The 27,768-nt window shown below is 49.4% G+C and overlaps 1 protein-coding gene across 1 annotated transcript; it reads left to right on the top strand.

Annotated features, from left to right (window-relative positions):
• Nucleotides 1–16,214: 16,214 nt before the first annotated feature.
• On the top strand, nucleotides 16,215–19,742 carry PtA15_15A200 (uncharacterized protein; the record flags this gene model as incomplete). Its single annotated transcript, XM_053163383.1, has 3 exons — nucleotides 16,215–16,276; nucleotides 19,265–19,291; nucleotides 19,658–19,742. The coding sequence occupies 3 exons, from the start codon at nucleotides 16,215–16,217 to the stop codon at nucleotides 19,740–19,742; spliced, it is 174 nt and encodes a 57-aa protein (XP_053027363.1).
• Nucleotides 19,743–27,768: the final 8,026 nt, after the last annotated feature.

The following is a 27,768-nucleotide window of genomic DNA, read 5'->3' as shown; positions in this document are numbered from 1 at the left end:
TGTGAAGGTAGCAACAATTCTTACCAAGGGGGTGACAGCAGCCTGAGCCCATGGAAGCTTGGTCGGGGAATGCCAGCGGTGCCGGCCTAAGGTGATCCATCCTCACCCGTCCGCGAAGTAGTTTCCTTGGCTCGGAAAACTGCTAGTCGACTTGGATCAGCCTCATTAGATCCACCACCAATCCTTTTGCCCCGGTCATCAGTGGCCTCGTGAAGATGAAGATAGACGAAAGCGTCAGTCAACTTGGATTGATCCCCCATCATCCCGTCCCTGGCCATTGACAAGACAAAGACAAACAATGAGATTTAGCTTTGATTCCACCTCTTGATTGGAATCCCGCGGAGAGCTAGTCTTTGGGTGATGTTGAACGGCCGGTTGAGGCCGGAGAGGAGGGGTGATGTTGAACGACCGCTTGAGGCCGGAGATGATGGGTGATTTCGGATGTGGCCGGCCGGTAGTGACCGGCCGCTAAAACGTATACTGTGTATGTGCATGTATGCACATAGGGAAGGCGGAGTGCTGCGAGGCCCAGCGGTCCACGCAGTCATGGAAGCCGATGGAACCTTGGTTCCGAGCTCGGAGCTTGCTTAGTCATGTATATGGGGAGGGCGGGCGAGGGGCAGCGAGGGGCAGCTCTGGAGACCTCCCATAGCCTGTGTATTTCATTTAAGCAGGCTATTGGGTAGGTCGTTTCCAATCTCCAGGGGTGTCTAGGTTGACGAGCCCATTAACCATTGCACCAACCAGATTGGTATCGGCTGCGCGCTTTTGTGTACATATTACCCAAATTTTAGCCAATTGGCTGAATTTTTGAGGTTCCGCGCTGTTAGGAGCCGGAGGTTACCAAGATCGCAAACCTAGGTAATCAGAGTTACACAACCTTAACCATCTCATCATCATGCATGTATTCATCGTCATAGTCTACTGCGGCTGCGGCCAACTTTTATGTAGTCTAGCTCGCCGCCCGGTACCGGTTCTACTCTTTCTTCACCGAGAGTTGGATCAATACCGGGCGTGCTCAGAGCTGATCGGCGACGTGTTTCTTGTCGTCAGGTGAGTAATCATACCGAGAGTTGGATCGATACCGGGCGTGCTCAGAGCTGATCGGCGACGTGTTTCTTGTCGTCAGATTCACATCCCATCAGCTTCTTATAGGTTAAAAGCCGTATTCTACCATCCGCTAACCGTGTATCGAATTCATTTCTTGGGAGACCAACAATTGAATGGTCGGAAGAGGAGGAAAAATAAAAGAAATTCAAGAAAAAGCGATAAAAGAAACTTTGGAAAAACAGCGAATCGAAAGAGAAAAAGAAGAAGAAGATAGACTCCGGACGATCCGAGAATTTGAAGAAAATCAGAAGAGATTGTACGAACGATTCAACCAACCCGCTCAATCCTCCTCCACGGTAGACGTCGAAATGGCCGGACAACCGTCTGCTGAAGATTACTTTCGTCTGAAAGCCGAAATCAATCGACTATCACTCCTGATCCCCGCTCCTACGCAACAACCTGAAGGGAATAGCGTTCTCAATAGCTTCCACAAAAAGCCCCTAGATCTTCACTTCATGCACAACCCGAAAAAGACACAATTGGCAAAGGGAAAGGCTAACTTCAAGGTTTGGGACCGAGAAATCAACCAAACGCTAAAATACGTGTTCAAAAACACCGATACGTTCACTGCGATAGAGGCGAACTTCAACTCGAGGTCCGTCAAAGACCAAGCAGCCATCGCGTGTCTCCTACGGTCGACGATTGAGACATCTCTGCTCGATATTGTGGACGGGACCAACTCGGACGACCCGTGGACAATCTTCACGAGTCTCAAAAGCCAATGCGATCGATCTGATTGACAACACAAACTCGACCTTATTAACCAGTTCGCGGACTTGATGGCGAACCGATCGATCCCGGGAACTGATGTCGATCTAGCGAAATGGAGCAAGGTGTGGGCAGAAATGACCCAACTCAAGATATCTTTTGAGGAGATGGGTGGGCTATGCTTACAGAATAGCTTCTCGGCGCCTGCTGGGATCGATTCAAAGACGTTTGAATTCGTAGTCGGCCAAAAACTCGAGACGGCGACTAACGTTTCCCTGAACGATGTCATGACAGTAATTCAAGCTGCGACAGGGAAATCTCAACAGAAATCTAGCGCAGCCATCGAAGATCAATACACCCCTATGGATCTAGACGCCATCAATGCCGTGCGCATGAATGCAGGCAGATATGCCCCACCCCATCGCCGGTTCCCTCTGCAACACCCGCAAAGTAATCGTCAACCTGGGCCTCAGCACAATGGATTGCCGACATCTCAACCTAAGCCGCAACTTTTGATTGAGAAAGCAACGGCGTTCCGTGGTGTTCCTCTCAACAGTAATCTCACGGGAAAATGGGGCGTCCAATGCCATTATTGCAAGCAAAACGGACATTGGTACAACAATTGCCGTTTATTTTGGGAGGACGTTGCGTCGGGCGTTATCCAACCTCCTCCTGATGGTCACGACGCCCCGGATTCAAATTACTTGCCCCCAGACCGCAACTTCGGCAAACACAACAGATTGCGCCAACTAGATGTTCCGGAAGTCAGTGACGGAAAAATACTATTAGACTCTGGCGCCTCGACCCACGTGAGTGGCTCTCTTGACATGTACACATCTCGCGAAAAACTCGCCATACCTAGGCGTATCTTGCTTGCGGTAGCTGACTGCTCCGTTGATGTCAGGTTCAAGGGGACGATATCCATCCCGACAACGAAGGGAACGGTGACGATTGAGGACGTATACTACTGCCCTGGTGTCGACGGTGTCATCCTCTCGGTCGGGCGTCTGACAGAGGTGGGATGGAAATTTAATTGTCAAGGACGATCGGCAACGTTAACTAGCCCAACCAATGTTGTTTTCAACACGTTGTATCGCAATTTCTGCTGGTTTTTGTCACACTTACATCAGTCTTTGAAATTGAACAAAATCACCCAACGTCCGTCATTTGATCCATTCTTATGGCATCGGAGACTAGGACATGTCTCTGAGGAGGTTGTACGGAAATATCTCAATGATCATTACCCGGAAGAAGTACAAGGCAAGAAGTGGGAATCATTCTTCTGTACTCAGTGCGCAAAATCGAAGAGTATCGACAAGAACTCCCCAGGCGGCAACTCCCTAATACCTCGCGACAATCCGCTAGACTTACTTGTATCCGACGTGGCTGGCCCGTTCCCACACGACATGTCCGGAAAACGTTACGTGCTAACCATGAGGGATCACGCCTCGACGTACATCTGGTGCGATCTGATGACAGAGAGAAGTGAAGTCCCAGCAAAGATCATGTCTTGGCTGAACCACATCAAGAATTCATTTGGTCGTTTTCCCAAATGTATCCGATGCGATAACGCGCCTGAATACACGGCATCTTTGAAGAAGCTCTTAGTTCCCATCGGAGTAAAACTGGCACCGGTACCACCATATAGTCCCGAGCAGAACGGCGAAGCGGAGAGAGTCAACCGTACCCTCGGCGATATGGCAAGAACGATGCTACATGAGTCGCAGATGCCTCGACCTTATTGGGGCTATGCATATCAACTCGCTGCGCATATCCACAACAGAATCCCGAACAAGAAGGTTGACTCTTGTCCGGTTACCGCGCTGTATGGAATCCCAACAGACCCAAACAACCTCTACCCCTTCGGCGCACAAGCAATCGTACATGTACCTAAGGAGAAAAGAGACAAGCTGTCCCAACGAGCAATTGAAGGACAACTTATTGGGTATCCAGCTTCAGGAGCTGGTTGGCTTATACACTCAAATCGAGACGGACGAATTATCCACTCGACTTCAGTTATCTTCCCGGAATTCCAGAATCTACCAGTCAAGAAAAAGGAACCCAAGAAGGGAGATCTAGATCTGATCCTCAACCAAATCGTGTTAAAGCTCGGCGAGGAAGAGACAGAAATGAACGCCAAAGCTGAACGCGAAGTGATATTGAACCTTCCAGTGACTCAAGATAGGCGACTACCCAATACCATCAAGGCAGCGCTGGCAAATCCGGAGGCGACCAAATGGATCCAGGCAGCAAACTACGAGATAGATAAATTTTTCAAACTCGATGCGTGGGACGTCGTGGAGCCATTCGGTGGCGTGAAACCTTTGGGTTGCCGTTGGGTATTTGTCATTAAACCAGGCAAGAGAGAAGGGGACCCAGAGATATTCCGTGCTCGGTACGTCGCAAAGGGTTTTAACCAGGTGATGGGCCGGGATTGTAATGAGACATATGCACCCACAGCTTCCCTTGTTACTCTGCGCATGCTAATATCCCTGGCAATGAAGTATCATTATCCGATGGCAACCTTCGACGTCAGCTCGGCATATCTCTACAGCCCGATCGACGAAGAAGTATTTGTCCAGCCTCCTGTAGAAATCCGTCCGGAACTCAAAGGGAAGATTCTAAAACTCAAGAAAGCCATGTACGGTACGCGGCAAGCGGCGCGATGCTGGTGGCTATTCTTCAAGAGTAAAATGGAAGCTCTAGGATTCACGGTTTCAGAGCTCAAACAGTCTCTTTACACATACCGCCGAGGTGAAGACTTCATCATCATCTGGCTACATGTAGATGACGGCCTGGTAGTAGCATCTCGTGACAGATTGATGACGGAGTTGAAGGATGCGATAACTAAGGAGCTCAAGGTTAAATGGTCTGACAAAGTTACTGGCCTAGTAGGATTGAACATCAAGATTTCCGGTCGTATGGTTGAATTGGATCAAGAAAAACTAGCACAGCAGATCGTCGACGACTACCCGCGCACCATTTTCACCCAGCGTAGCACACTTCCAGACGCAGATCTCGAGTTGAATGCAGGAGAACCGGTAGACCAAACCCAATACAGATCCATCATTGGATCTCTAATGTACTTGGCAGCAGGTACTCGACCAGATCTATCGTACGGCGTCAATCTACTGGCTCGGTATTCTCAAGCCCCGTCACAATCCCACTGGAAAGCTCTTGATTTCCTAGTAGGGTACGTCAAAAGGTCGTCGTCGATGAAGCTGGTTCTGAAGGGTAAAGGCGAATCGTTGGACTTGTGGTCGGATGCGAATTGGGGCGGCGAACATGAAAGGTCAACTTCAGGGTTTGTAATCAAACATTTGGGAGACTCAGTGGCGTGGGGTGCGAAGAGGCAAACGGTGGTAGCACTCTCGACGTGCGCGGCGGAGTATGTGGCGTTGTCGGATGGGGCTCAACATTTGGCGGGACTTTCAATGGTGCTTGAAGAACTCAATCATACGGTAAAAATGAAGATTTTCTGCGACAATGAGGCAGCGGTATTGATTGCAGGTGATAATGCGTCCAAGAAGAAAACAAGATATCTAATTCGGGCGTTCTATTTTATTAATGATTTTGTGCGCAAAAACAACATCAGGATACAATGGACCAGCACAAAAACACAACAAGCCGACATTTTTACCAAGAAACTTGGTCCTAACAAGATGGAAGCGGCGTTGGAGAATCTAGGATTGAGGGCGTGAGGTTTGCAATCTTGGGGGGGGATGTTAGGAGCCGGAGGTTACCAAGATCGCAAACCTAGGTAATCAGAGTTACACAACCTTAACCATCTCATCATCATGCATGTATTCATCGTCATAGTCTACTGCGGCTGCGGCCAACTTGTATGTAGTCTAGCTCGCCGCCCGGTACCGGTTCTACTCTTTCTTCACCAAGAGTTGGATCAATACCGGGCGTGCTCAGAGCTGATCGGCGACGTGTTTCTTGTCGTCAGGTGAGTAATCATACCGAGAGTTGGATCGATACCGGGCGTGCTCAGAGCTGATCGGCGACGTGTTTCTTGTCGTCAGATTCACATCCCATCAGCTTCTTATACGCGCGAAGTCGGGGTGATTGGATGCCCCGATCATGCAGATCGTGGATTGACTGGATAAACCAATCCCAATCATGGAATAGGTTGGTCCGACGTTCTCCGATCAGGTAACGTTAGACCAACCAACACCGATCACAGAAAGTGACCCGGTGGTGTAGCTGTTTCCTCAATTAGTACCTCTTCCGGCTCTTGGCGAACCAGTATACCATGGACTGGCACTTGCGGATCGGGATCACCGTCTTCAGCTCTTGTTGATTTTCGAGCTCGTTTCTGCGCGGAAAAGTCTGGCGAATCAATACCCTCCCCATGAATTTGTTGGTCCCAGCTTCGATTGCGAAACTGGCAGCCATAATCCGGAAGCAAGTCAAGACCGACGTTTTTTGGATTGTGCCTGTCAATTTCGCAACCCTAAGCTGAAGTCAACAAATTCTTGAGGAGGGTGCTCGTTTTCCCGGCTTTTCAATGCTGCAGAAAGTGAGTAAACTACCAGAAGTTGAATATTATGATCCCGTGCTGCAAAGGGCGGTCAATGGGCCATATACCAGATTGCAACAAACCGGAGGAGGCGGGTGAATTTTACAACCTATGCCTTTACACAGACACCCTCATGTAAACGGTTTTGATTTACAAGGCCGTGTAAAGTCAGATCTGGCACTTGTAAAGCCAGATTTTTACACACTGGTTTTACACACACTTTTCAGCGGCTAGATCAAACTAGAACATCCCTCTCGATGGCCGGTACAGACTGGTCATCAAGAGTACACAACCCTCTCAATAGCTGGGTCTGTACCGGGCATCGAGAGGGTTGAATCCTCTCTACGACTGGTACAGACCGATCATCGAGAGGATTCAACCCTCTCGATGACCAGCCTGTACCTCAAGAGGACACATCCCTCTTGATGGCCGGAACAGACCGGCCATCAAGAGAGAGGGCACCATCCTCTCAATGGCAGATCTGTGCCGGTCATTGAGAGGACACAAACCTCTTGATGGCCGGTACAGACCGGTCATCAAGAGTACAAACCCCTCTTGATGGCTGGTACGGACCGGTCATCAAGAGGGTACATCTGTACCGGCCATCGAGAGGGTTGAGTCCTCTCGATGACTGGCGGTGTGTCCTCTTGATGGCCTACCCTCTTGATGCCCGGTATAGACCAGTCATCAAGAGGTATGTGTCCTCTCATTGACTGGTACAGAGGACACATCTGTACCGGGCATCAAGAGGACACTCAATGACCGGTCTGTACCGGCCATCGACCGACCATCGTACTCTTGATGACCGGTCTGTACCGGCCATCAAGAGGGGTGTGTTCTCTGGATGACCGGCCTGTACCGGCCATCAAGAGGTTGTGTCCTCTCAATGACCGGTCTGTACCGGCCATCAAGAGGGTTGTGTCCTCTCAATGACCGGCACAGATCTGCCATCAAGAGGGTGGTGCCCTCCCTCTTGTTGGCTGGTGTATACCGGCCATCGAGGAGGATGTGTCCTCTCGGTACAGGCCGGTCATCGAGAGGGTTGTGTACTCTCGATGACCGGGTGAACAATGCCAAGTTGCTGGAATCCTGGGGTTGTAAATCTGGCAGGTATTCTGGCATCTCAAGCCTGCAGAACAGCTTCTAAAGCTAAAAATTACAAGGTGAGTCAGATCTGGCTTTACAAGTGCCAGGTCTTACTTTACACGGCCATGTAAATTGAAGGGAAGTCCTCCACTGTGTAAAACTACATGTAACTTTACTTGCATGCAATGCACCCCAGGCAAACCCAGGTCATGTGAGCCAAACATGTTGCGCAGTCCTGTAGGCCTTTCAGGTTCTGGAGGACCTGTCACACTTACAGGACAGCTTGCGCGGTACACAGCCTGCAGCTGTCATACAGTCATACATACATATTTACTTACATAAATAAATGATATGCAGGAATTCAACCAAATAACTGCAAGCCACGGTGATGTCAACACTGCCATAGACCACCATTCAAATTGGACACAACCACATAACTACTATTACACAACAACATCATCACAAGTCATCACAGGCCATCACCTGACATCACACGCGCCAAACACACTACATAGCTTAACAGAAGTCCCCTCCAAGGAGAGTGTGGGGAAAGTGTGACTGTGTATGTAGTTGTTAGCTGGCAAGATGGGAGTGGCAGAGGCAGTTCACCAGGGAAGTGGTTAGGCCGTACTTGTTGTGGTGAAAGAGGCCGGGCCTGAATGATGGTCAGGCCGCGTACCTCTTCCAACTAAACAAAAACAACCAACAGTTGGTTCAAGCTAGGTTGACCCACACTTGATCAATCCTAGTAGTGAGAGGAGAAGAGGATGCAAGAAATTTAGTTGTCAGTTTTGAGTGGTGAAAGGGGCCGGGTATGAATGCAACTCAAGCCAACAGCACCCCTTCCACCAGTAAGTATCAATTTCCAACAATTTCTTCAAGATCAAGTTGACTTACAGTTGATCAATCCTGGAGGTGAGAGCTCAGAGGAGTGGAGGAGATAGTTATCGTCCACATTGATCGTTTGAGGGGCTGAAGGCCAGAGAAAAAGATAAGAGGCAGATTCCAGCTGAGTGTGTGGTGTGCGCGCGGTCACTATGTACATATGTGTAATGTGTATGCATAGGTCTGTCATGTAAATAGATACATAGTACAGGCTCCTTTTGCTGGGAAAGTGTTGGCTGTTGGTGGGTTTTTGAGGTTATGTGTGTACAGTGTGATATTTGCTGTATGAGCGTGTGTGATGTCTGGTTATGGGAGGTTTTGTCAGCCCTTTTGACTGGTTTTGGTCACCTCTGACACATGATGATGTACCTAGCAAATTCAGCTGTTGCGCGGTTGTACCGCATGAAAACCTGTCATGCATCTGTGACATGACCCAGGCCGCTGTTTTTTTTTTTGGTGGTGTGCAGGATCACGTAACCTGTTTGGCTTTCATGACCCGTGCTTGCCCAGGGTGATTTTACACATTGACTTCGTCCACAATGACCTCATGTAAACGCCCAACATGTAAATGGCAGAGTGTGAAAAAACCCCTGCGCTCCTGCATTGGGTAATTTTGCATCCTGTGCACGTACAGCCTTTTTCCATAGGTATGCAAATCCGCAGATTGACCCAAACAGATACAGATTTGCAACCTTGTGAGAGAATGCGCACAGTTCAATCCCCAGAATCATCAACCACTTTAACTGCCCAGCAGCACACTACTTTGCCAAACATATTTGTTGACCAGTTTGCTCTTAGCCTGTTTTAGATTTTTTTTTCTAGATTCATTGCTTGTTGCTGGACTCCTGTTCAACAGTAAGTCCAGCTCATTTCTCTTTATCATCTCAGGTGTCATCCCCATCAAATATATACTTGGGAACCTGTTGAAATACCCCCCACAGTAGTGCCCCAGACATCACAGGACACACTACCCCTGCTTGTCAGGCCCTGTAAGAACTGCCCCGGAGGGCACCTTAACCATTCCACTGCTCTCGCAGCCCCTCAGTTACATCCCAATAGGGATATAAATCTTTAAAAAACAGCTTCTTAAGGAGTTACCTCCTTAACCCCATCTTTTTGCCGCATCTAAGGATGCGCTCATTCACCGCAGTAACTTGTGAAGCTAGAAGACTTTGCGTCTTGGTATCACCAAGCCTGACACTCACCCATCTGCCCATTTCTCTCCAAATCCACCAATGCACCACTCCCTCTGGAGTCATCTGTAAGAGCCAAAGCTCTTCACTGAGCTAAGGCGTTGGCACTGGGGAGACACCGGTCTCCTGGAGTTCTGATACCAACGTTGGCTTGATCACAAAGGGAGCTAGCTCAGGGGAGACAGTCAGAAGGGTCAAGGTCTCTACTATGTACACATGGTTGTGAAGAAAAAGAGGGAACAGAAAAAGGAAGAAAGGCTCACCTAGCTCAGAGGAGACAGTCAGAAGGGTCGAGGTCTCTACTGAGCTAGGAGGGGGAGCGGGGATATTGAGACTATGTGGGGTCAAGTTGAATCCTTGTGAACGGCTTGTGAAATCCACGGCGCCCGCGGCGCGGGGGTTTTACAGTCTCCCCCTCTATAATGAGAAGAAAAAAAAGGGAAAATTGAGAGGATGGGCTGGACAGGCAGGACGGAGTGGAGGTAAGATTAGGATGGGTCAGGGTGTGGGAAGTTGTTTTGTGAAACTGGGGGGGCCTGGGGCGCTCATTGAAAGGTTGTGTCTTGGTGTCAGTGCCGGCGGCCTGTGGTTGGATTGCGCAGGTTAGAGTTGGTAGGATTGACTGTTCCGCAGCAGGGCACGGAACATCGCAGGCAAAAGAAATTGGAGATTTGGTGTGGAGTTGAATTTGTATTGTGTGTGAGGTTTCAACCAGGGGAGTCGGAATTCTGGGGGCAAAGCTTTTCGCGGTGTTAAGCTTGATTCTCCGAGCTGTGCAAATTGGACCCCGTAAGCACCTTCCGGCATGGAACTGATGTAGGTTCCTTTGGCAGCGGTAGTGAGGGGGCACGTACCCCTCAGTGTCCGAGTGGTCCGAGGGGAACTTGCCTTCCACCCCATCAAGAATTGTTGGGTTGAAGTTTGGGAGAGAGGCCACTAGGTCCTCCCCATTCTTGAATATTAGGCGCTCCATTGCTAGGATTTCAGCCACTGGTCCCAAGGTCTGGACTGTTGCCGCCGCGGTCGAGGCTCTGTTATCTGTCTTGTCGGCCAGGGAGGCTTCAATGTTGGTCAACGTCGAGACGGCGGCCGCATGATATTCGTCAAAGCAACGTTGTAAACGCTGCGCTGCGCTAAAAAAAAGCTGTCATTTAGCGCAGCGCAGCGGTCACACCGCTACGTCCCAGAGGCATGTAGCGGAAGCTGTTGAAAAAACCGCTGCGCTACTCGCTACGCGCAGCGGTTGACCTCTACCCACCCAGGGCAATTAGCGTTAGCGCAGCGGAAGCGGAAATCCGCTGCGCTATCCGCTAAATTAGCGGATAGCGGAATTTAATTGCATGTTAAACCTCTTTTAACATGATTTAAACCATTTTCTTTCTTCTTTTTCAAACTGCTGCGCTACCTCTGAAGCGCAGCGGTTCAGCGCTACGTGACCGCTTTTTTTAGCGCGCTAAAATTATCTTTTTTTTTCCAGGAAAACAAAAAGTGGTAAGCGCAGCGGTCTGGCCGCTGCGCGCAGCGTTTAGCGCAGCGGCACAAAAAACCGCTGCGCTAACCGCTTCGCTGCGCTAAAAGCAACGCAGCTGTTACAACGTTGGTCAAAGTCAAACTCTTTGTCAAGTATGGCAGGTGTTTTGATCGGGGTGTTTGCGTCTTCAGCGACACCGGCCACCCCAGCCGGTCGTCCTGTCGCTCGGCCTGGTTGTAATGTGCCAGTTTTTGATCCGGCGGCTTGGGCTTTGGTCCACGCCCTGGGTGCTACATAGTCTGCCGGCTTGGGGGAATCTCAACAGGGCCGCGGTAGACCGGTCCTGGGCACGTACCTGCGGTATACCCGCAATATTGTTTGCAGTGATGAAACTTGCCAATAGAGTCCAGATAAGAGTGGATACGCCAGATGTATTCCTCGCGCTGGACATTGTTAATGCCGGGGGAGTGTTGGGATGTTGCGGCGGGTGCGCCTAACCGTGGTCGGATCGTTTTCTTAGGTAGAGCGTTGTAGCAGTTCCCAGTCCGTTGGACAAATTTCTTGAACTTGAATTCTGATTGTGTCAAAAGGTCGAGTTTATTAACTTTGTGCTCCAGTTCCGGGGGAAGGCCAAAAGTCATCCCTTCTGCCGGTTTGTAGTTGGTCAACGATTCACCGTCAAAGTTGATCATCCTCTGCAGGGTTCGGGTGCGAGTCGTGTATTGTGCAAACGTTTCTGACTCCCCCATTTCAAGGTTTTGGATCTGCCTCTCCAGGGTGGTGAGCCATTGCAAAGGGAGGGCGGCATTGAACAGTTCTTCTTTGGCCACTGTCCAGGATTTCCCCAACAACGATGTTGCTTGTGACTGGTAAAACAAAAGTAGATTGGTCTCCGAGATCAATTGGCCAACAATAAGGATTTTATCTTTATCCTTTGTGATCTCCTTTGCCGTGAAAAATATCTCTACTCCGTTGATCCACAGCAAGAACGGCTTGATTTCCATTTATGGCCTTGTGTATTTCAGGGCATCCAATGTGTTCAACTTGCAATGGTCTACTTGATTGCTTGGATGTGATGCGGGTTGGCTAGTGAGGGCCAGATTCTCAAGTAATGTTGCAAACACGTCCTCCAGGCGAGCTGTTTGACCCGTGTTGGATTCTTCAGCCCAAGACAACCAAGCCGCATACTCTATTTGGTTGGCGTGGGCTTGAGAGATACTGGCCTGTTGGGAGGACATAATCATTTTCATGCAGTCTCTTGTCGACAGGTTGTTGCTTGCGGCCGGCGGTGGGGGCGGGTCGTTTGGTGTGGGGGATGGACCAGGTCTTGTGTGGTTGTCTGTCTCTGAGGGCTTTGCGTCCGTTGGAGGGTTGCCAATGGGGGGATTTCGTGGCGGGTCCATCTCGTCCACAGTTCCGCCCGGTAATTTCTGGTCGTCGGGAAGTTCTGGGGCAGATGGGTGGTCGTTGGGGAGTTCTGGGGCAGCTGGGGAGGAGGGGTATGGCGTGTGTGATGAGTGAAGACCTGAGGGGAGAGCCGCTGGTGCCGAGCCTACAAAGATGCCGTCGGTCGCCCGGTGTCCAAGGGGGTCAAGTTCAGTAGCACCGCTGACCGAGTTTGCGGATGAGGGATCGTTGGTAGAGAGGACCTTTTGGGACACTGCCGCGTGTTGTTGAGCTTGGCGTTGTTCTGCTCTTGCCCGGCGCAGAATCTCCTCCGGGTCCGTGATTGGGATGAGCTGGTCAGACGATTTGGTCCGTTGTGTGAACATGAACCGGGTCCGGCAACAAGAGGAGAAAGGAACAGGGGATTTGTTTGGTGATGAGTCCGGCAGAAGTGAAGGGGGGGGGGGGTAGTTCGAGAAGTCCACGCAACGGAGTAGTCTGATCCAGCTTTAGTCAAGCTGGTCCGATGCAATCAAGTCCGTAGAAGTCCGTTGGGAGTCCGAAAAAAAATCCTTCAGTCAGGATCAGAAAAAAAAAAGTGTAAGAGCCGAAGCTCTTCACTGAGCTAAGGCATTGGCACTGGGGAGACACCAGTCTCCTGGAGCTCTGATACCAACGTCGGCTTGATTGCAAAGGGAGCTAGCTCAGGGGAGACAGTCAGAAGGGTTAAGGTCTCTACTATGTACACATGGTTGTGAAGAAAAAGAGGGAACAGAAAAAGGAAGAAAGGCTCACCTAGCTCAGGGGAGACAGTCAGAAGGGTCGAGGTCTCTACTGAGCTAGGGGGGGGAGCGGTGATATTGAGAAGTTGAATCCTTGTGAACGGCTTGTGAAATCCACGGCGCCCGCGGCGCGGGGGTTTTAAATCATCCTTGCATTCACAGGCAATCTCTAGGTCCCCAACTGCGATCCCCACCCATTTGGATTGTACTTGTTGTATGGCAAGCCATAACTCAAAACAAGCAAAGCATGCCGGTAAGTATTTCTCCCTCCTCTCTTATCATCTGCAGACTGCTATTTCCCGTCCGTCACCATCTCAATTTCCAAAACTCCTAGCCAAAAATCTTTCTATCCTTTCAACATACTGGCAAGGTCTATACTCTCATATCTTGCCGCTTTTGGGGCGGGTCACATTAATGGGGCAAGGTATTGCGCAATGTCAAAAGCATAACTGGCATGTGGTTGCACAACGACCTGGAAAACAACGTACATGCAAGATTGATTAACTGTGTTCCTGGTAGTATCAGTGGGGCTCAACCAAATACCAGCTGGGTGATCTACTCCCAACAATGGATGCCCAAGGAGGATTTATTTTTTGATCAAAGCATTGCTAACATTGCTTGCAATAACCCCCAAGCAGGGCCAAACCTCTCATTTTCTCAAATGTGGGTGGTGTTATATTTCTTGTACTACACAGACCAGCAAAGCGGGATCCATATCCAACCTGTGAAGGCGGTCTTCTTGGCGGTAGTTCAGCCCAATCTTGCTACAGGCGCATGTAAGTGGTGCTTTGCAGTTTGTATTGTTTTTTTTTTAAGAAAAAAAAAATCTAATGATTCCTTCCCCTTCATTTGAGAAATGTAGAATTCTTCAAGAAACCTGTCAAAGAAAGAGAAGCTCCCTGGAGGACATGAAACCTGCCCAAGAATCCGCTTCCCCCATAGAGGAACAACCCACCTTGAATATAAGGATCAAGCGGGCAAAGAAAGTTCAGGTAGACGCTATACCCATGGTGGCCCCTCCGGCTATCTTGCCGTTGCTAGCACTGGCCACCAAAGTTGTGCGGAAAAAAAGGGGTCGCGCAGGTGATCAAGACACTTTGACTGATTATCAAGGCTCACCCAGTTTAGTTACAGCTCTGTAGGTGTGGTGAACAAAAGAGGTCACTGCGTAGAAATGTTGGGACCTCCGCTGCTCCAAGATAATTCCTGGGTAAATTTGGGTGATCTGGGGAAACTCTTCTCTGCTCCGCAAGTAAGTGTAGGGGTATAATAATCAAAGAAGCAAGTAAAATAATGTATAAATAACCACAAAACACATAGAAAAGCCACAGTAAACACGGTGAAATCCGCTGTAAAGTACACAAAAGATAAACTCCGCAATTAGTAACATCTCTGCCGTAAGGAATCCGTAACAGAGTAACAAAGATCAAGTAAAAATCTATAAATAAAAACAATGATGAGATGATGGGGGACAACTCCCCCCCCCCCCCCCTCTGTACAAAATGGAAAAACAATGTGAGAAATAAAACCATCCTCCTCCGCCTGCCTCTCACGCATGCCATCCGCCAAGCCATGCTCCCACAACCACACACGTCATCCACACATTCCGCTCTCACGCAGATCTTCTGTCAACATAGCCGCATGTCATTGCCCACTGTTGGAATCCTCTCTCCTTAGCTTCCTCGCCCCTGTCTAGCCTTCAATTCCGGGATCCCACATGCTGCCTCCGCCCCAGCTACGCCCGCTGACGTGGCCCACTTTGGCTGTCACGGCTTCCCCCGGTCACAGCCTATACTAGCCAGTCCGCGCAGGCCTGCGTAAGTCAAGTCCAGCTCCGTTGTTGAGCTCCGCCGCCGCCGCGCCGTGTACATAGCCCCGCGCTCTGCCTTGTGGACATATTCCGCACTGTGCCGCTCCGCGCCAGCCTTGCAGAATCCGCAGCCCAAAACCTCCGCAAACCCGTGCGGACAATTCGGGTCCCCAACATGGCTTTAGCATCACATTGGCCGCTCCCTTGTCTTCCCTGCCAGCGACTGCACCGGCGCAACTAAACCCTGGTACCAGTTTGAAACAAGTCCATCCAACAAAGAAGATCAAGAGTGGCCCAGCTGGTTCAGCTAAAATTCTCGCGGCCGCTCCCTTAGCTCCCCCGTCAGCGACTGCACCGGTGCAACTGAACCCTGGTGCCGGTGCAAAGCGTTTCCGTCCAACAAAGAAGGTTAAAAGGGGCGACTCAACTCCTGAAGTCCCTCCCGCGCCAGCACCGGGTGGACCTAAGGTACTCAATGTCAAGAAGAAGGTGCCCTCAAAGGCGGTTAAGAAACCATCAGCTTCTGGTTTCCAGCCTTGTCCTTTGAACGACGCGGACTGGGATTGAATTGAAGCACACTATTGGAATTGGAAAGCGGTGGCCAAGGCCAAGGAGAAGGCAGGCAAGAAGGCGGTGGCCAAGGAGAATGCAAGCAGGGAGGCAGATAAGCACTCTCAACATAATCATCTGGCAGGTAACAATTCTGTAGCACCTACGCGGAAGTCTGCTAGGATAGTGTGGGGTGCTTTGGTCTAGCTCATTTCTTTGATTTTGTTGGGTGTTACATTTTTTTCTTGAATTGTTGGCTGGTTTGTTTTCTGCTTTTTTTGCATCACATGTAAATCTGCAGATTATGGATGTTAATATCCTTTTTTCCATGTTACAATTTTTACATGGTAGTGAGATACAATTTGAATTTCATTCTTTTTAGTTACTTCTTTAACTTTACACATGATCTCTTTTGCACAGGATATACCATGTCAGATATGAATTGTAAAATTATGTTGTGACAAATATCAGTTGTACTTGCACATTGTGCCTTTTGCATGGGCCATCTTTACATGGGGTCTTATTTTGATGATCACATGTAAAATTCAGCCAATGCCCTCTATGGTACAATTTTACATTGTGTGGAATTTACAATTTGGATGCAGTGTAAAACATACATTGTAAAAAATAAACATCCCCTTACTTGACGTGAGCAAACAGATCCTTGACCTAAGAACAAAAATCTTGCCCAGTCAACCAAGTCCAACCAATGGTAGTAGACGGCACGTGTGGGGTCAATGATAGCAAGAATGAGCGCATCACATGGCTCAGGTTGGTGAATGGCATGGGGAGGGGATTGAGTCTTTGTCAAAGCGGAAAGAGCTGAAAGATTACAAGCAAATGAAAGGTTTTTTGCTTTATTTTACGGACTTACTTCACACACTGCGAAAAGCTCTTTGTGCACTGGGCAGTCTGCAAAGTTTGCATACACTTCACGCACTGCACATGAAGGCCGCAAATTTTCAATTTTCTTTTTTACCAATCAATAGAAAATCTTATTATTGTCCTCTGTGAATTTATTTGGAGTTTTTTGAAGCTTCCTTGCACTGTGGAAAAGAAAAACTCAAGAAACTGCTGCCAGTTGACATGCAATATTACAAAGGGGCCTTGGTAATATTTCATGTCAACTGGCAGAAGTTTCTTGAGTATTTTTCACAGTGCTTGTATGCTTAAAAAGTCCCACCACTAAAAAAACAAGTACAGTCATTTGGGGACCTGGAATCCACATTCCCACAGGCCAAAAAATCCAAATAATTCAGTGAATCATGATAAATATATATTTAAAATTTTTAGAACTTTTTGGCCACTTTGTGCAAGAAGAAGGCTTTCAAAGATTAGGAAATTTCACCACTTACTGGCGCATTTTGGCATATTTTGAGAAAAAGGCGCTGATTTTTGAAAGCCTTGTCCTTGTACAAAGTGGCCAAAAGTTCTAAAACTTTTAAATACATATTTAACATGATTTACTAAGGCCCCGTTTGGAGCCAATATAATTGTGCAATATAATCTGGAATTTTGTGACATCTGATCAAGCTTTGGCGGACCTGATCAGATGTCACATAGGATGTCAGGCAAAAAAACTCATGTATTGCCCGGATTATATTGGCTCCAAAAGAGGCCTAAATTATTTGGATTTTTTGGCCTGTGGGAATATTGATTTCAGGTCCCCAAATGACTTTACTTGTTATTTTTATTGGTGGGATTTTTAAGCATACAAGGAAGCTTCAAATTTTAATCACTTGTATTTACAAAAGGGATTAAAATAAAGAGACAAAAATGAAGAATGTTTTACCTGAAAGCAGCACAAGTAGATGCTCCGTTAATTATTATTCTCTGGGTTGCTGTCTTTGAGTTGAGGATAGAGAGAGTTGATTGGCTGATGATGCTAGAGGTGAATCTATATGAAATGCCTTTGCTAGATACAACTCTCTTTCTCTATTTCTGTTTTGGATGTATGTTCTGCGCTCGCCAATGCAGGAGTCAGTCAAGAGATTATCCTGGTCTTATCCTGTCCGTACGGGTGCAATATTTCTGTGTCTGCTTGTCAAAGCACAGTTTGCGTCAAGTCAGCTATGCTTGTTAGTATTAATGTATTTCAGCTATCTTTTTTTTCAGTTTACATTAGAATATCTTTATATTGTTTTTACATGTTTTGTAGCATACTGTTTTCACTATTTATAGTCTGAGTTTGTTGATCCAGAAATTAAAACTTATCAAGTCTTTCCCTCTTTGATTCATCAATCAACAATGCTGTCTTTCCCGTGTCTCAGGTTTGGACTACTCACCGCGCGTGGTGCTGGCCGTGATCCTAGCAAGTAGGGAGGCTGGTGTATGTTTGTCTGTCTGGTTGCCAATGTGGTCAACGAGGTATCTGTGAGTATAAGGTTGGTCAGCTTGGTCTGAGCTCCAACTTCATCTCTCCTGGATTACGTACCCTAAGCCTGAGTCTATTTCTCCTTTTCCCGTTGTGGTTCCCTTTAAGGTTGCCGTGTCTGCACGTGTACAAGCGCTGCTTGTCAGCTGGTGGTTTGGGTTAGGTCTGGGTCTGGACTGCTAGAGGGGGGCTTACCTCTGTATGCAGCTGGGGTCTTGTCTAACCGCGCTAGCTTCCTTGGCGGTTGCTGCGGGTGGTCTGGTCTGATATTCCTACAAGAGCAGAAGAGGAGCTCGAAGGCAAGAGTTGGTGGGTTGTATGAGCTTTGAGGACCAAGAGCCGCGTGTGAGCTGAGGTAGAAGCTGGAGTGCAGGGAGTGAGGAAATGGGAAAGAGACGGAGAATGTAAGGGCCTTATATACTGCTCAGGAGCAGCAGGGCTCACCAGCTACATTGATGGCAGGCTAGGAGGAATCTGTTTAGCAGCCAAGCTGCTCTAGAGTCTCAGTCATCCGCACCCCAAATCTCCCCGCATGAAAGCTCTTTGGCTCAGCCGTGCTTCCTTGGGCCAGATAAAACTGCCACCAACATGGTCCCTGAAGCACACCGCAAATCATACGGTATCCCTAGTACTACTATGCTCACCCGGAGATTTTGCTCTCCATCGGCAGCCTTTAGTATTAGAAGCGTCACGTCTAGTATCACTTTGGTTTCATGAGCGCTAGACCGGGCTCTTGACAGGGAACTATCACCGCAATGGCATCGCCAACTGAATCCCATTAGCGCCGTCGCGATGAGCTTGCCCTCATTCAGCTTGCCTCTGAAATCATTGCCCAGAATAATTTTGGGGCAGATAGGCCAGTTGCCCATGTTTCTTTTAGGCGTGGTTTTCTCTGTGCTTCCAATCATTTTTATGTACGCGCCACGTGACCGGTCTCTTCAGCTCTGTCGTTACGAAAAAATCCCTCAACTGTGCTTATTAGAGGTGCGGGCATCCCACACATTAAAGCTGCCCATCGGCCAAAGGGAAATTAAACTAGATGGGTGTGAATGGTTGAGCAAAATTGGCTGATAATACGATATTTAGCTGGGGTTTCCGGATCGAGTGGGGAAAATCAAAATCTATAATTCTTTCGAATCGCCATAAGTTTAACCAAGGCTTTGGTCATCCGCTATCTTCAATCGTTAGCTGCAGGTTTTTGCCCACTTGTTGCCCACTTGTTATATGTAAACCAGTGAATGCTTTCCATCTAATGTAGCGCACTTTTGTACCGCCTCTGTAGCAGGAGACGCGCTTAAAGTCAATGAATTGTATTACTGCATGCAGGACTGAAAACATACTATAACCTCCTTGCTTCAATCCCCTACTCACGTTTCCCTACTTAGGCTGGATACTGGGATCTTCAATCCCCAGTCAAATTTTAATCTCCTACTAGAGGCCAAGGCGGCTTCACCGCTGCAAACCCTCTGATTCAGCTCCAGTAAATTTTTGGCCACATCCTTCAGCCTACCCTTCCAGATAAGAATCAAACTTCAAAAACCTCCCTGGACCTTATAAAGGATCACCCTCCAGCTGAGCGCCCAGTATCACTGCAGCATTCTTGTGTCCAAAAGAAAAATTTATTTGCAAATAACTGAGGATTTTTGAGACAAGGGAAAGTCTAGAAAACTTTGGCTGATAATTTGTGGGCAAAGAAATTTTCTGGTGTCATCAGGAGGTTCTGATGGGAGCATCAGACAGGACCTTTCCACCAGGCGCTGCTGACCTTACTCTGCAAGATGGATGGTTTTACCCAAAGGAATCAAGGCTGGAGGCCAGCTCTCCTCTTTTCAATGGGTGGCAACATACACCAATCTCCAATGAATAGTGGCCAAGACTCCAGTGCGGCGGGAGGACTCTGGTTGATCCATTGCAGGTCTCCCGGTTTGTTGCCGTGCGGACAGCCGGTGGCTCGACTCACCTCGGGCTGACTGTCCGCCGCCCAATCACTCACCTCGCCCTGGGCTCCCTCGGACCGACTATCCGACGACAGGTGCCACCCTGTCGGGCCGCCTTGCGGATGTGGGGCAGCACGTCGTCGGGGTCTTGCGACGTTCAGTCAGCCGTTCTGTTGCCGGGCGGCCACTCTGTGGCTTGACCCACCTTGGGCTGTCTGTCAGCCGCCCCATCGCGCTTTCAGATGGTGAGATTTTTTCCAAAAAATCTGATAGCATGATGGCTGCAACTCAGGAAAACCCTGGAAAACCTGCATCTCCAGCCACTCGCTGGAGACTTGAGCTGACAGGGCTGTCAAATTACCAACCTGGAAGCTGTCTCGCCAAGGCTCACCCGGGTCGGGATGATTGGTTTGTGCCGCCAGCTTGCTGTTGAGGCCTCCCCCAGCACAGTTTTTCCTCCTCATCTCAGAGCTCATGTGTCTCTTTGAGAGCTCGAGAAAAAAAAATGAACATGTTTTTTTTGACAAGAAACGACTTTGCAAAAAAAAAATGGATCAGCCCATCTTGAGCAGGTTACACCGTGTTGTGACATATGGCGGTCATGAGTACAAAGGGATTTGCCTTTGGCCAAGTTGGCACGCACAGCGACCGGGAGTCCTGACCCGTTGCAGGTGTGGGTTCCATCCCGCGCTCCACAGTTTTTTTGGATACATATTTATTGGGAGTTACTGGGGCGCAGCAGAAGGGGCTAAGGTCCATGTTAGGCGCCCCTCCCACTCCACAGCCAGATGGACGCTCATGCGAGCCCATGAAGCCGGACACCTAGCTGAACCGCAACCCACAATACGCGCACGTACGACAAAGCGAAGTTACGCGGAACAAACTCGGATCGAGTACCGCGGAGAAACCAGCAAGCAGATTGGAGGACCAACCACAGCAACGCACGAGGGCGCTCCAAGATCCTCCAGGGCGGACTGGTGAGTATTTAAGCCACTGGGACACTCAGCGGCTTCCACCACACCAGTCTCACCCAGTCTTTCATTCTCGTCTCAGAGCGCGTATCGCTCACCACCAGTTTCCTTTTTTCGCTTTTTACTAGAAGTCGACCGCATTCCTTCGAAATCATACAAACCCAGTTACCCCACTCTTTCAACCTCTCAGAAACTCGACCCCTCATCCTATCCCCTTTCTTTAAAATTCTCCGATTCCTCAGACCAGACTTCACCAGATCCACCGAACCCATTCAACCACTAAAGCCATGTCAGACTCACTTGCCAAGAACTCGCTCCCCAGAGCTTTGGGAGACAAGAACCCAGACCTCCCTACCCTTGCCGGAGGGACGGTGAATTCGGCGACTACTGCCACGCCCCAGCCCTTGGCCCCCAGTGAAGACTTACCTCTCACGTCCCTTGGTGAAGCTTCCCAAGTAGAGGCACAGAGCATCGAGGAATCCCTGATTCCACAAGGTAAGCCATCCAATGACTTGAAACCGTTCCCTTACCGGTCGGATAGTCACTGATATAACATTTCTGGTCAGATGTCCCAGCAGCTGAACCTGTCACCGGTCCTGCTAAGAATACTCGGGCCAAAGCAAATCCCGCGGCCAAGCAGAAGAAGACGACTAAGAAGCAACCAGATCAGTCCAAGAAGCAGTCAGCCCCCAAAGCTCCCAGACTCCCTGCCGAAGACCAAGTGGAGGATCCAGACCAAGATATCATGGAGCTATTAGGCGACAGAGACTGTCAGGTCGCCGCGGTTCCCCCTCCCACGGTAGAGGCCCCTCCAGCTGAGAGATCGCACGCAGCTGGTGACAATAGGGAGGCGATATGGTTGAAGGCAGTTGAGGCCGATAACAATGGTGATACAGAACGGTCCAATTTTTTCTACAACATGTTTGCATCCATTGTCAACAACAGCAAGACCCCAATCCAGCCAGCTGCCATTAACGGGACAAGCATCAGGCCATCGCTCTTATCTAACCTGCTCGCAACAGACTTGCCCCCTGCCTTAGCCCCCCCACCATCCACTTCCAACCTTGTCTCAACAGACCAGCCCTCAGAAGTAAAGTTGAAGCAGAAGGGACTTTCATTCAAGATGGGATGTTCGAACCACCACGTCAGCGTTGGGTTCACCCCATTTTTCGACAAGAATCTCAAGGAACTCAAGGCTCCGATCCCACTCACCATCTTCAACCAAAAGTGGCAAACAGATGCGATGTCCTACCATGCTGTCAATCGTTCTCGATCGGATGACAATAGCTCCGACAAAGGATTAAGATATTTCGGCTTTCCTTACCCGAGTGAATGGTCGCTATCACTAGGCGCTTGGACAGTCGCTCACAGGGAGTTTCACGTCTGCATCCAAGACGTCTATGGCTTCAAGGTTTTTGCCGACTGGCTCCTGGCTCACAAAGCCAACTGCAACAAGATTCATTCAAACGTTTGTTTTCTCGCAGCTCTTCGGTATGACATCCAAATGCGAGCGAACACCTTCGCTCATCACATCACCGTTGGAGAAGAGACGTTTGTTCCTGACATCTCAGTCTTCCGTCAAGATGTCGCTGATCAATGCTATGAAGACGCAAGAAAGAAGAACAAACTTGAGTTTGAGGATAATCCATACCGTGCGGGTGGCGAACGCGGCGGCTGGGACCCGGCAACAGGTGCTCCGAAGGGCCGTCCGGACTTCACTCAGGCTAGCTTGGTTCAAGGTTCATCCCGCGATGGTCAATCAAGATCGAGGGGCGGCCGCTCTAGGGGCTACTTCGGAGGGGATTGAGCGTTCTACAACCCTTCTGGAGGAAGATCCAACCCCCCTGCGAATTTCAGAGGCCGACGAGGCGCTCCGTCTCAGAACAACCCACCCCCATTGTAGGCTCAATACGTCTTTGACTCTCTTCCTCGCTTCCCATCAATTGTTACTATACATTGTTGTTGTCGTACTCCTTCCCGTCATGTAACCCCCCACCCTTTTTACTTTCTTATGATCTCCCTTCGACCAAACCTAATAATTCCTTTCGAGTGTCTTCCCAAATCGCTTACGAGTGTCTCTTGTTCCTTTTGTATGGCATCTTGTGATACAATGCATTTAATTGTCCTTAACAGGCCCGTTTCTTTGAGCGAAGAGTGCGAACCTCAGTGCAAAGACACTGCCCCTGAGAGTAAGAAGGTAGACCGCAAGGTCATTGAGCATAAGAAGGGAGAAAGCCCCGGTAAGTCCAAAAAAAAAAAAAAAAAAAAAAAAGAAAGAAGCACGATCAGACTCAGGCTGTTTGATACTTATGCTGATAATAGGCCAAACACTTTTTAGAACCACTATGGCCTACAGGTGTTAAATGTGAAATGAATATCCCGGAATGGGAGTTAGCTCTGGGCAACGCAGGTCTTCTACCCGAGTTCAAAGACGTCTTAATAGGTTTTAGAAACGGTTTCGATCAAGGTATTCCCCCCCACCGCCTGGAAGATGACCTACGGTGGTATACACCACCAAACCACTCGTCCTCCCTGCTGGCCCGAGAAAAGATAGAAAAGTCCTTTCAACTTGAACTTGAGTGCGGCCGGATGCACGGACCCTTTACCCATCAGCAGGTCGCGGAACGGTTCCCTTTCTTCAGGACAAGCCCGCTGGGAGCGGTTGTCAACGGCGATGGATTGGTCAGGCCTATCAACGACTTGTCCTTCCCAAGGAATGACCCAAGAGTTCCCTCCGTGAACTCATTTGTTGACAAATCCGACTTCACCACGACATGGGATGATTTCAGGGTCGTGTCGGCGTTCCTCCGCGCGCGGGACAAGCCCTGCCAGTTAGCCCTCTTCGATTGGGAGAAGGCGTACCAACAGATCCCGACGAACCCGGCGCAATGGCCCTATCTTTTGACCCTTACGTTCGACGACAAGCTTCTCCTGGATACCAGGATCACTTTTGGAGGGGTTGCCGGTTGCGGATCCTTTGGCCGGCCCGTCGATGGTTGGAAACGCATCATGTTACACGAGTTTGACTTAACCACGATTTTTCGGTGGGTTGACAACAACCTCTTCGTGAAAGAGTTGGAGTCCTCAGTTTGCATGGACGACGTGGCGGCAAGATCAGCAGCACTCGGGGTCCTCACAAACAAATCCAAGTACTCGCCATTTGCTGACGAACAGAAATTCCTCGGGTTCATCTGGAACGGAAAGGACAAAACCGTCCGCTTGCCCGACGCTAAGGTTGAACTCCGCCTTTCCCAGATGAAAGCCTTCCTCGACAAATCCAGGCCGTTCACGTATGACAAGGCCGAAATCATGGCTGGGCGGCTAGGACACGCAGCGTATATCTTCCCGCAGATGAGGTGCTACATTAACGGTTTTTACCGGTGGATGAACAACTGGATTTTCCGTCACCACCCCCGATGCCCACCTCCATACGTAGTTGAAGACATAGAACGCTGGATACACACCCTAACGACCCAGCGGCTGACCAGGCTTATCGCCAGTCCCCACCCGACAGACGTAGGTTGGGTAGGCGATGCCTCCACGTCTTTCGGAATAGGTGTCATTGTGTCAGGACGGTGGGCTCAGTTCAAGGTCATTCCAGGTTGGAACCAAGACCCCGAAATGCCAAGGGATATCTCATGGTTGGAGACAGTGGCGGTACGTTTGGGCCTGATCATCCTCCTGTCAATGAAAGCAAGACCGGGGAAGGTTTTTCTGGTAGAGACAGATAACTCGTCCACGAAATCGGTCATTCAGAAGCGCCGCGCGGGGGACGTTGCTGTCAACGAAGAATGGAAAATCATTCAAGACCTCCTGATATCCCAGGACATCGACCTGTTGGCACGGACGGTCACGTCGGCGAACAACCGCGCAGACGGGTTGTCACGTGGAGACCGCGCAGGAATGCAGGCGAAACACCAAATCAGGGTGTCGGTTCCTTCAGACTTGTCCCCATTCGTAACAGAGGTTGTGTAGGTGCGACGCCGCAATTTGTATTTAGGTTGAAGACTTGAGACCTCTACCGCGCATCATCCTACTGCCTGTTGTACTGCTTCCCTCCCTTACTCAATTGTCTGCACAATTAATCCATCCGTATTCCTCGTAGCTACTAGAACCATGCCTGCCCAATACCACCTCCCCGCTGTGGAACTACTCAAGGGGGAGAATAGAGCTTGGAAGGGAAATGGATAGCAACACTAGTACTAATGTAAGCTATGCAAGGGTGCTGATGAGGCTGCCTTCCTGACTAATGCTGAGGGGATGAGAGTAACACTAAGAAAAAGAAGAAAAAGGTGTGGCTGATTTCTGCTTGATCTTAGGAGCTAGTACTATGAGCTTTAACTACTGACTACTGAGGGTAAGAGAGTTGGAGGAGTGATGAGAGTGGGGAATGCAATGGCAAGGTTTAATGGCAAGGGGTTGATGAGAATGGGCACTTATAATTTCTGTATCTAAAATTATCTATAAATTCTGCATAGGGTACAAGTGAGGGGGGAAAGACAGTTCTTATATGAAGGAAGGATGAGCACAGACAATAAGGAGTTCTGGCTATGAGAATGAAGGTTGTACAAATGAGGAAGAGTGATGTGAACATAGTAACAGTATGTAATGATGAGCAATGCTGAAAGGGGAATGCTGGTTATGGGAATAAAAGAATGTACTAATGGGGAAGAGTGATGAGAACATAGTAACTACTTGTAATGATGAGCACTACTGAAAGAGGTAAGCACAGATCCAATGATGTAATGTGTACAATAGGCATAGTACATAATGAGAAATGTATGTAAAGGGTTTAGTATGTGAGAATAAATATGTAAAAGGAATTTACTGTAAGGATTCAAGTAGGTTACTAATGAAATGAGTATTGTAACTAATGAAGAATGTAGGTTGTCTGTAAGTCTTATATCCTTATATAACTACTGAACCATTGAAGATAAGGGGGTACTATGTATGAGTGACTATAGGTGAAATTTGGCGTAGAATCTGAATATGCAATAATAATGAAGTATTTGTGAAGGGTTATGGGGGAAATGGGAAATGTAATGATGAATGTATGTAAAGAAAAGCAATAAAATACTACTTATGGTTTGGAATGGAGCACCACACCGCCATCGCGGCCTTCCTCTCCGATGGGATCCGGGCAAAGACCCCCTTGGCCTTGGACTTGCACACCCTTTTTGGGTGGAAATGGAATACGCTACTTCTGTACAACGCCGGTGTGAAGAAGTATATCCGCTTCAAGAGAGAAACTTCCCCCGCCCAGACATTGCTACCCGCCTCACCGCGCGACATTTATCTCTTCTGCTGGTGGGCAGGTCGAGCCATCGGGAAGCAGGCACCGAAGGAGGTAACATCACGAACCATCTCGCGGTACCTCTTTGGTCTCAAAGCCTGGCACATATACCACGACGTGCGGTACCCATACGAGTCAGCCGCTAAGGTAGTCGTGATCCTCCGATCCTCTGCCTGGCTGGATGCCGCCTCTCCCGCCCGACCACCTAAAACGGCGGTACAACTCCACCACCTGCTGTACCTGGCCAGTCGCTTGAGGGGGAGCTCCCCTTTCAACTCAACGCTTTTCGACTTGGCAGTGGTGGCGTTCTGGGGGATGGCCAGGCTAGCCGAGCTAACCTACACGATAGGCGAAGGACAACCCCCCGAGGCAGCCTCCCTTTTGGTATGGGACGCCATGCTCCACCCGTCGCCGACATCCGACCACCCAACTCGGGTGACCCTCATCCTGCGGACAGCGAAAACTGCCAAACCAGGGGAAGTCCAACTGATTCATCTGAAACGCATGGGCGGGCCACTGTGCCCGGTGGCAGCGGTCACAAGACGGTTGGCGGACTCGCAGTCCCCCAACGACGCGCTGTTCAGCTACTCCAACGGTGCAAGCCGCCTCAACTTGACTCGCCCCGCCACGGTACAGGCGTTTCAGGCCCTCTTGCAAGCCGGAGGTTTCCACGGCCTCTCGGGCCACTCATTTCGGGTCGGAGGTGCATCTCTCCGCCATGCTTTAGGAGTTCCCGTACCCCAGATTTGCCGATTAGGCCGATGGACGTCTAACTGCTACGAGTTATACATCCGCCACTACTCCCCGGCAGAAAAGGCCTCCGCCTTTCCATCTTAACCAACTCTCTTCTTTAGAAACATTTGTGTGTGGTCGAATTTATCCTGTCTCCTCTAAACCATGAGGAATCATTTCGTTTAGTCACCTTCTTAGAGTAAAGGGCCTACCTAATGTCTCAGGCTCTCAGAAGCCGAGGTTTGGGGCTTACATTAGGCCCTCCTCAAAGAAGCCTTCGGCTAAGCGCTCAAGCTGTCTCGCGGAGGACTGGCCACTCGCCACCTGACGCGCAATGTGCGCGCAGACGCGCTGGGCAGAAAGCTATGGTAATCCCACGCCTTGCCCAGCCGCGAGGGGCCGCCTCACGCAGTCGACCCACACATTGGGCGGCCTGGAGCCGCTCGCAGCAATGTGACGCTCGGGTCGCCCTAGGAGGTCAAGCATAGGGAACCCCCCATGGCTTGACGCTCCGAACAATGTACAGCTAAGGCGCCGTTTTCATGGACCTGCTTGTGGGCACATTTCTAACGGGCGCAATTAATAATGCGCCAAGTGTCTCAAGACTGGGCTCTCATAGCTGAGGTCATGCACGTTCATGATGTCACGCACCCATCACATGACCGCTGTACGGGTGGCTCGACGGCTGTTTGCCGACGGGCCGATCTTGGCTGTGGAACCCCAATCCTGGATAAAATGATTGGTGGTTAAAAAAAGTAAACTACATCACCTTTTGAATCACTCCTTGATTGAAGTTCAAAGCTGACCTCATGTAACTTCAATCCACCCACTCCTGAGTGGACTTGATCCACCAATCCTTCTGGCCTCGAGTCGTTGCCCTTTCCCGTCAACAAGATGTTCATGGGTATATCGTCAGTTGCCAACAGCATGTTCCTCTAATGAAAAGAGAAAACCTT

The sequence above is a fragment of the Puccinia triticina genome, chromosome 15A (genome assembly GCF_026914185.1).
Source record: "Puccinia triticina chromosome 15A, complete sequence".
Lineage (NCBI taxonomy): Eukaryota > Fungi > Basidiomycota > Pucciniomycetes > Pucciniales > Pucciniaceae > Puccinia > Puccinia triticina.
Note: the sequence above shows the minus strand (reverse complement) of the source record. Positions and strands in the feature narration are given on the sequence as shown.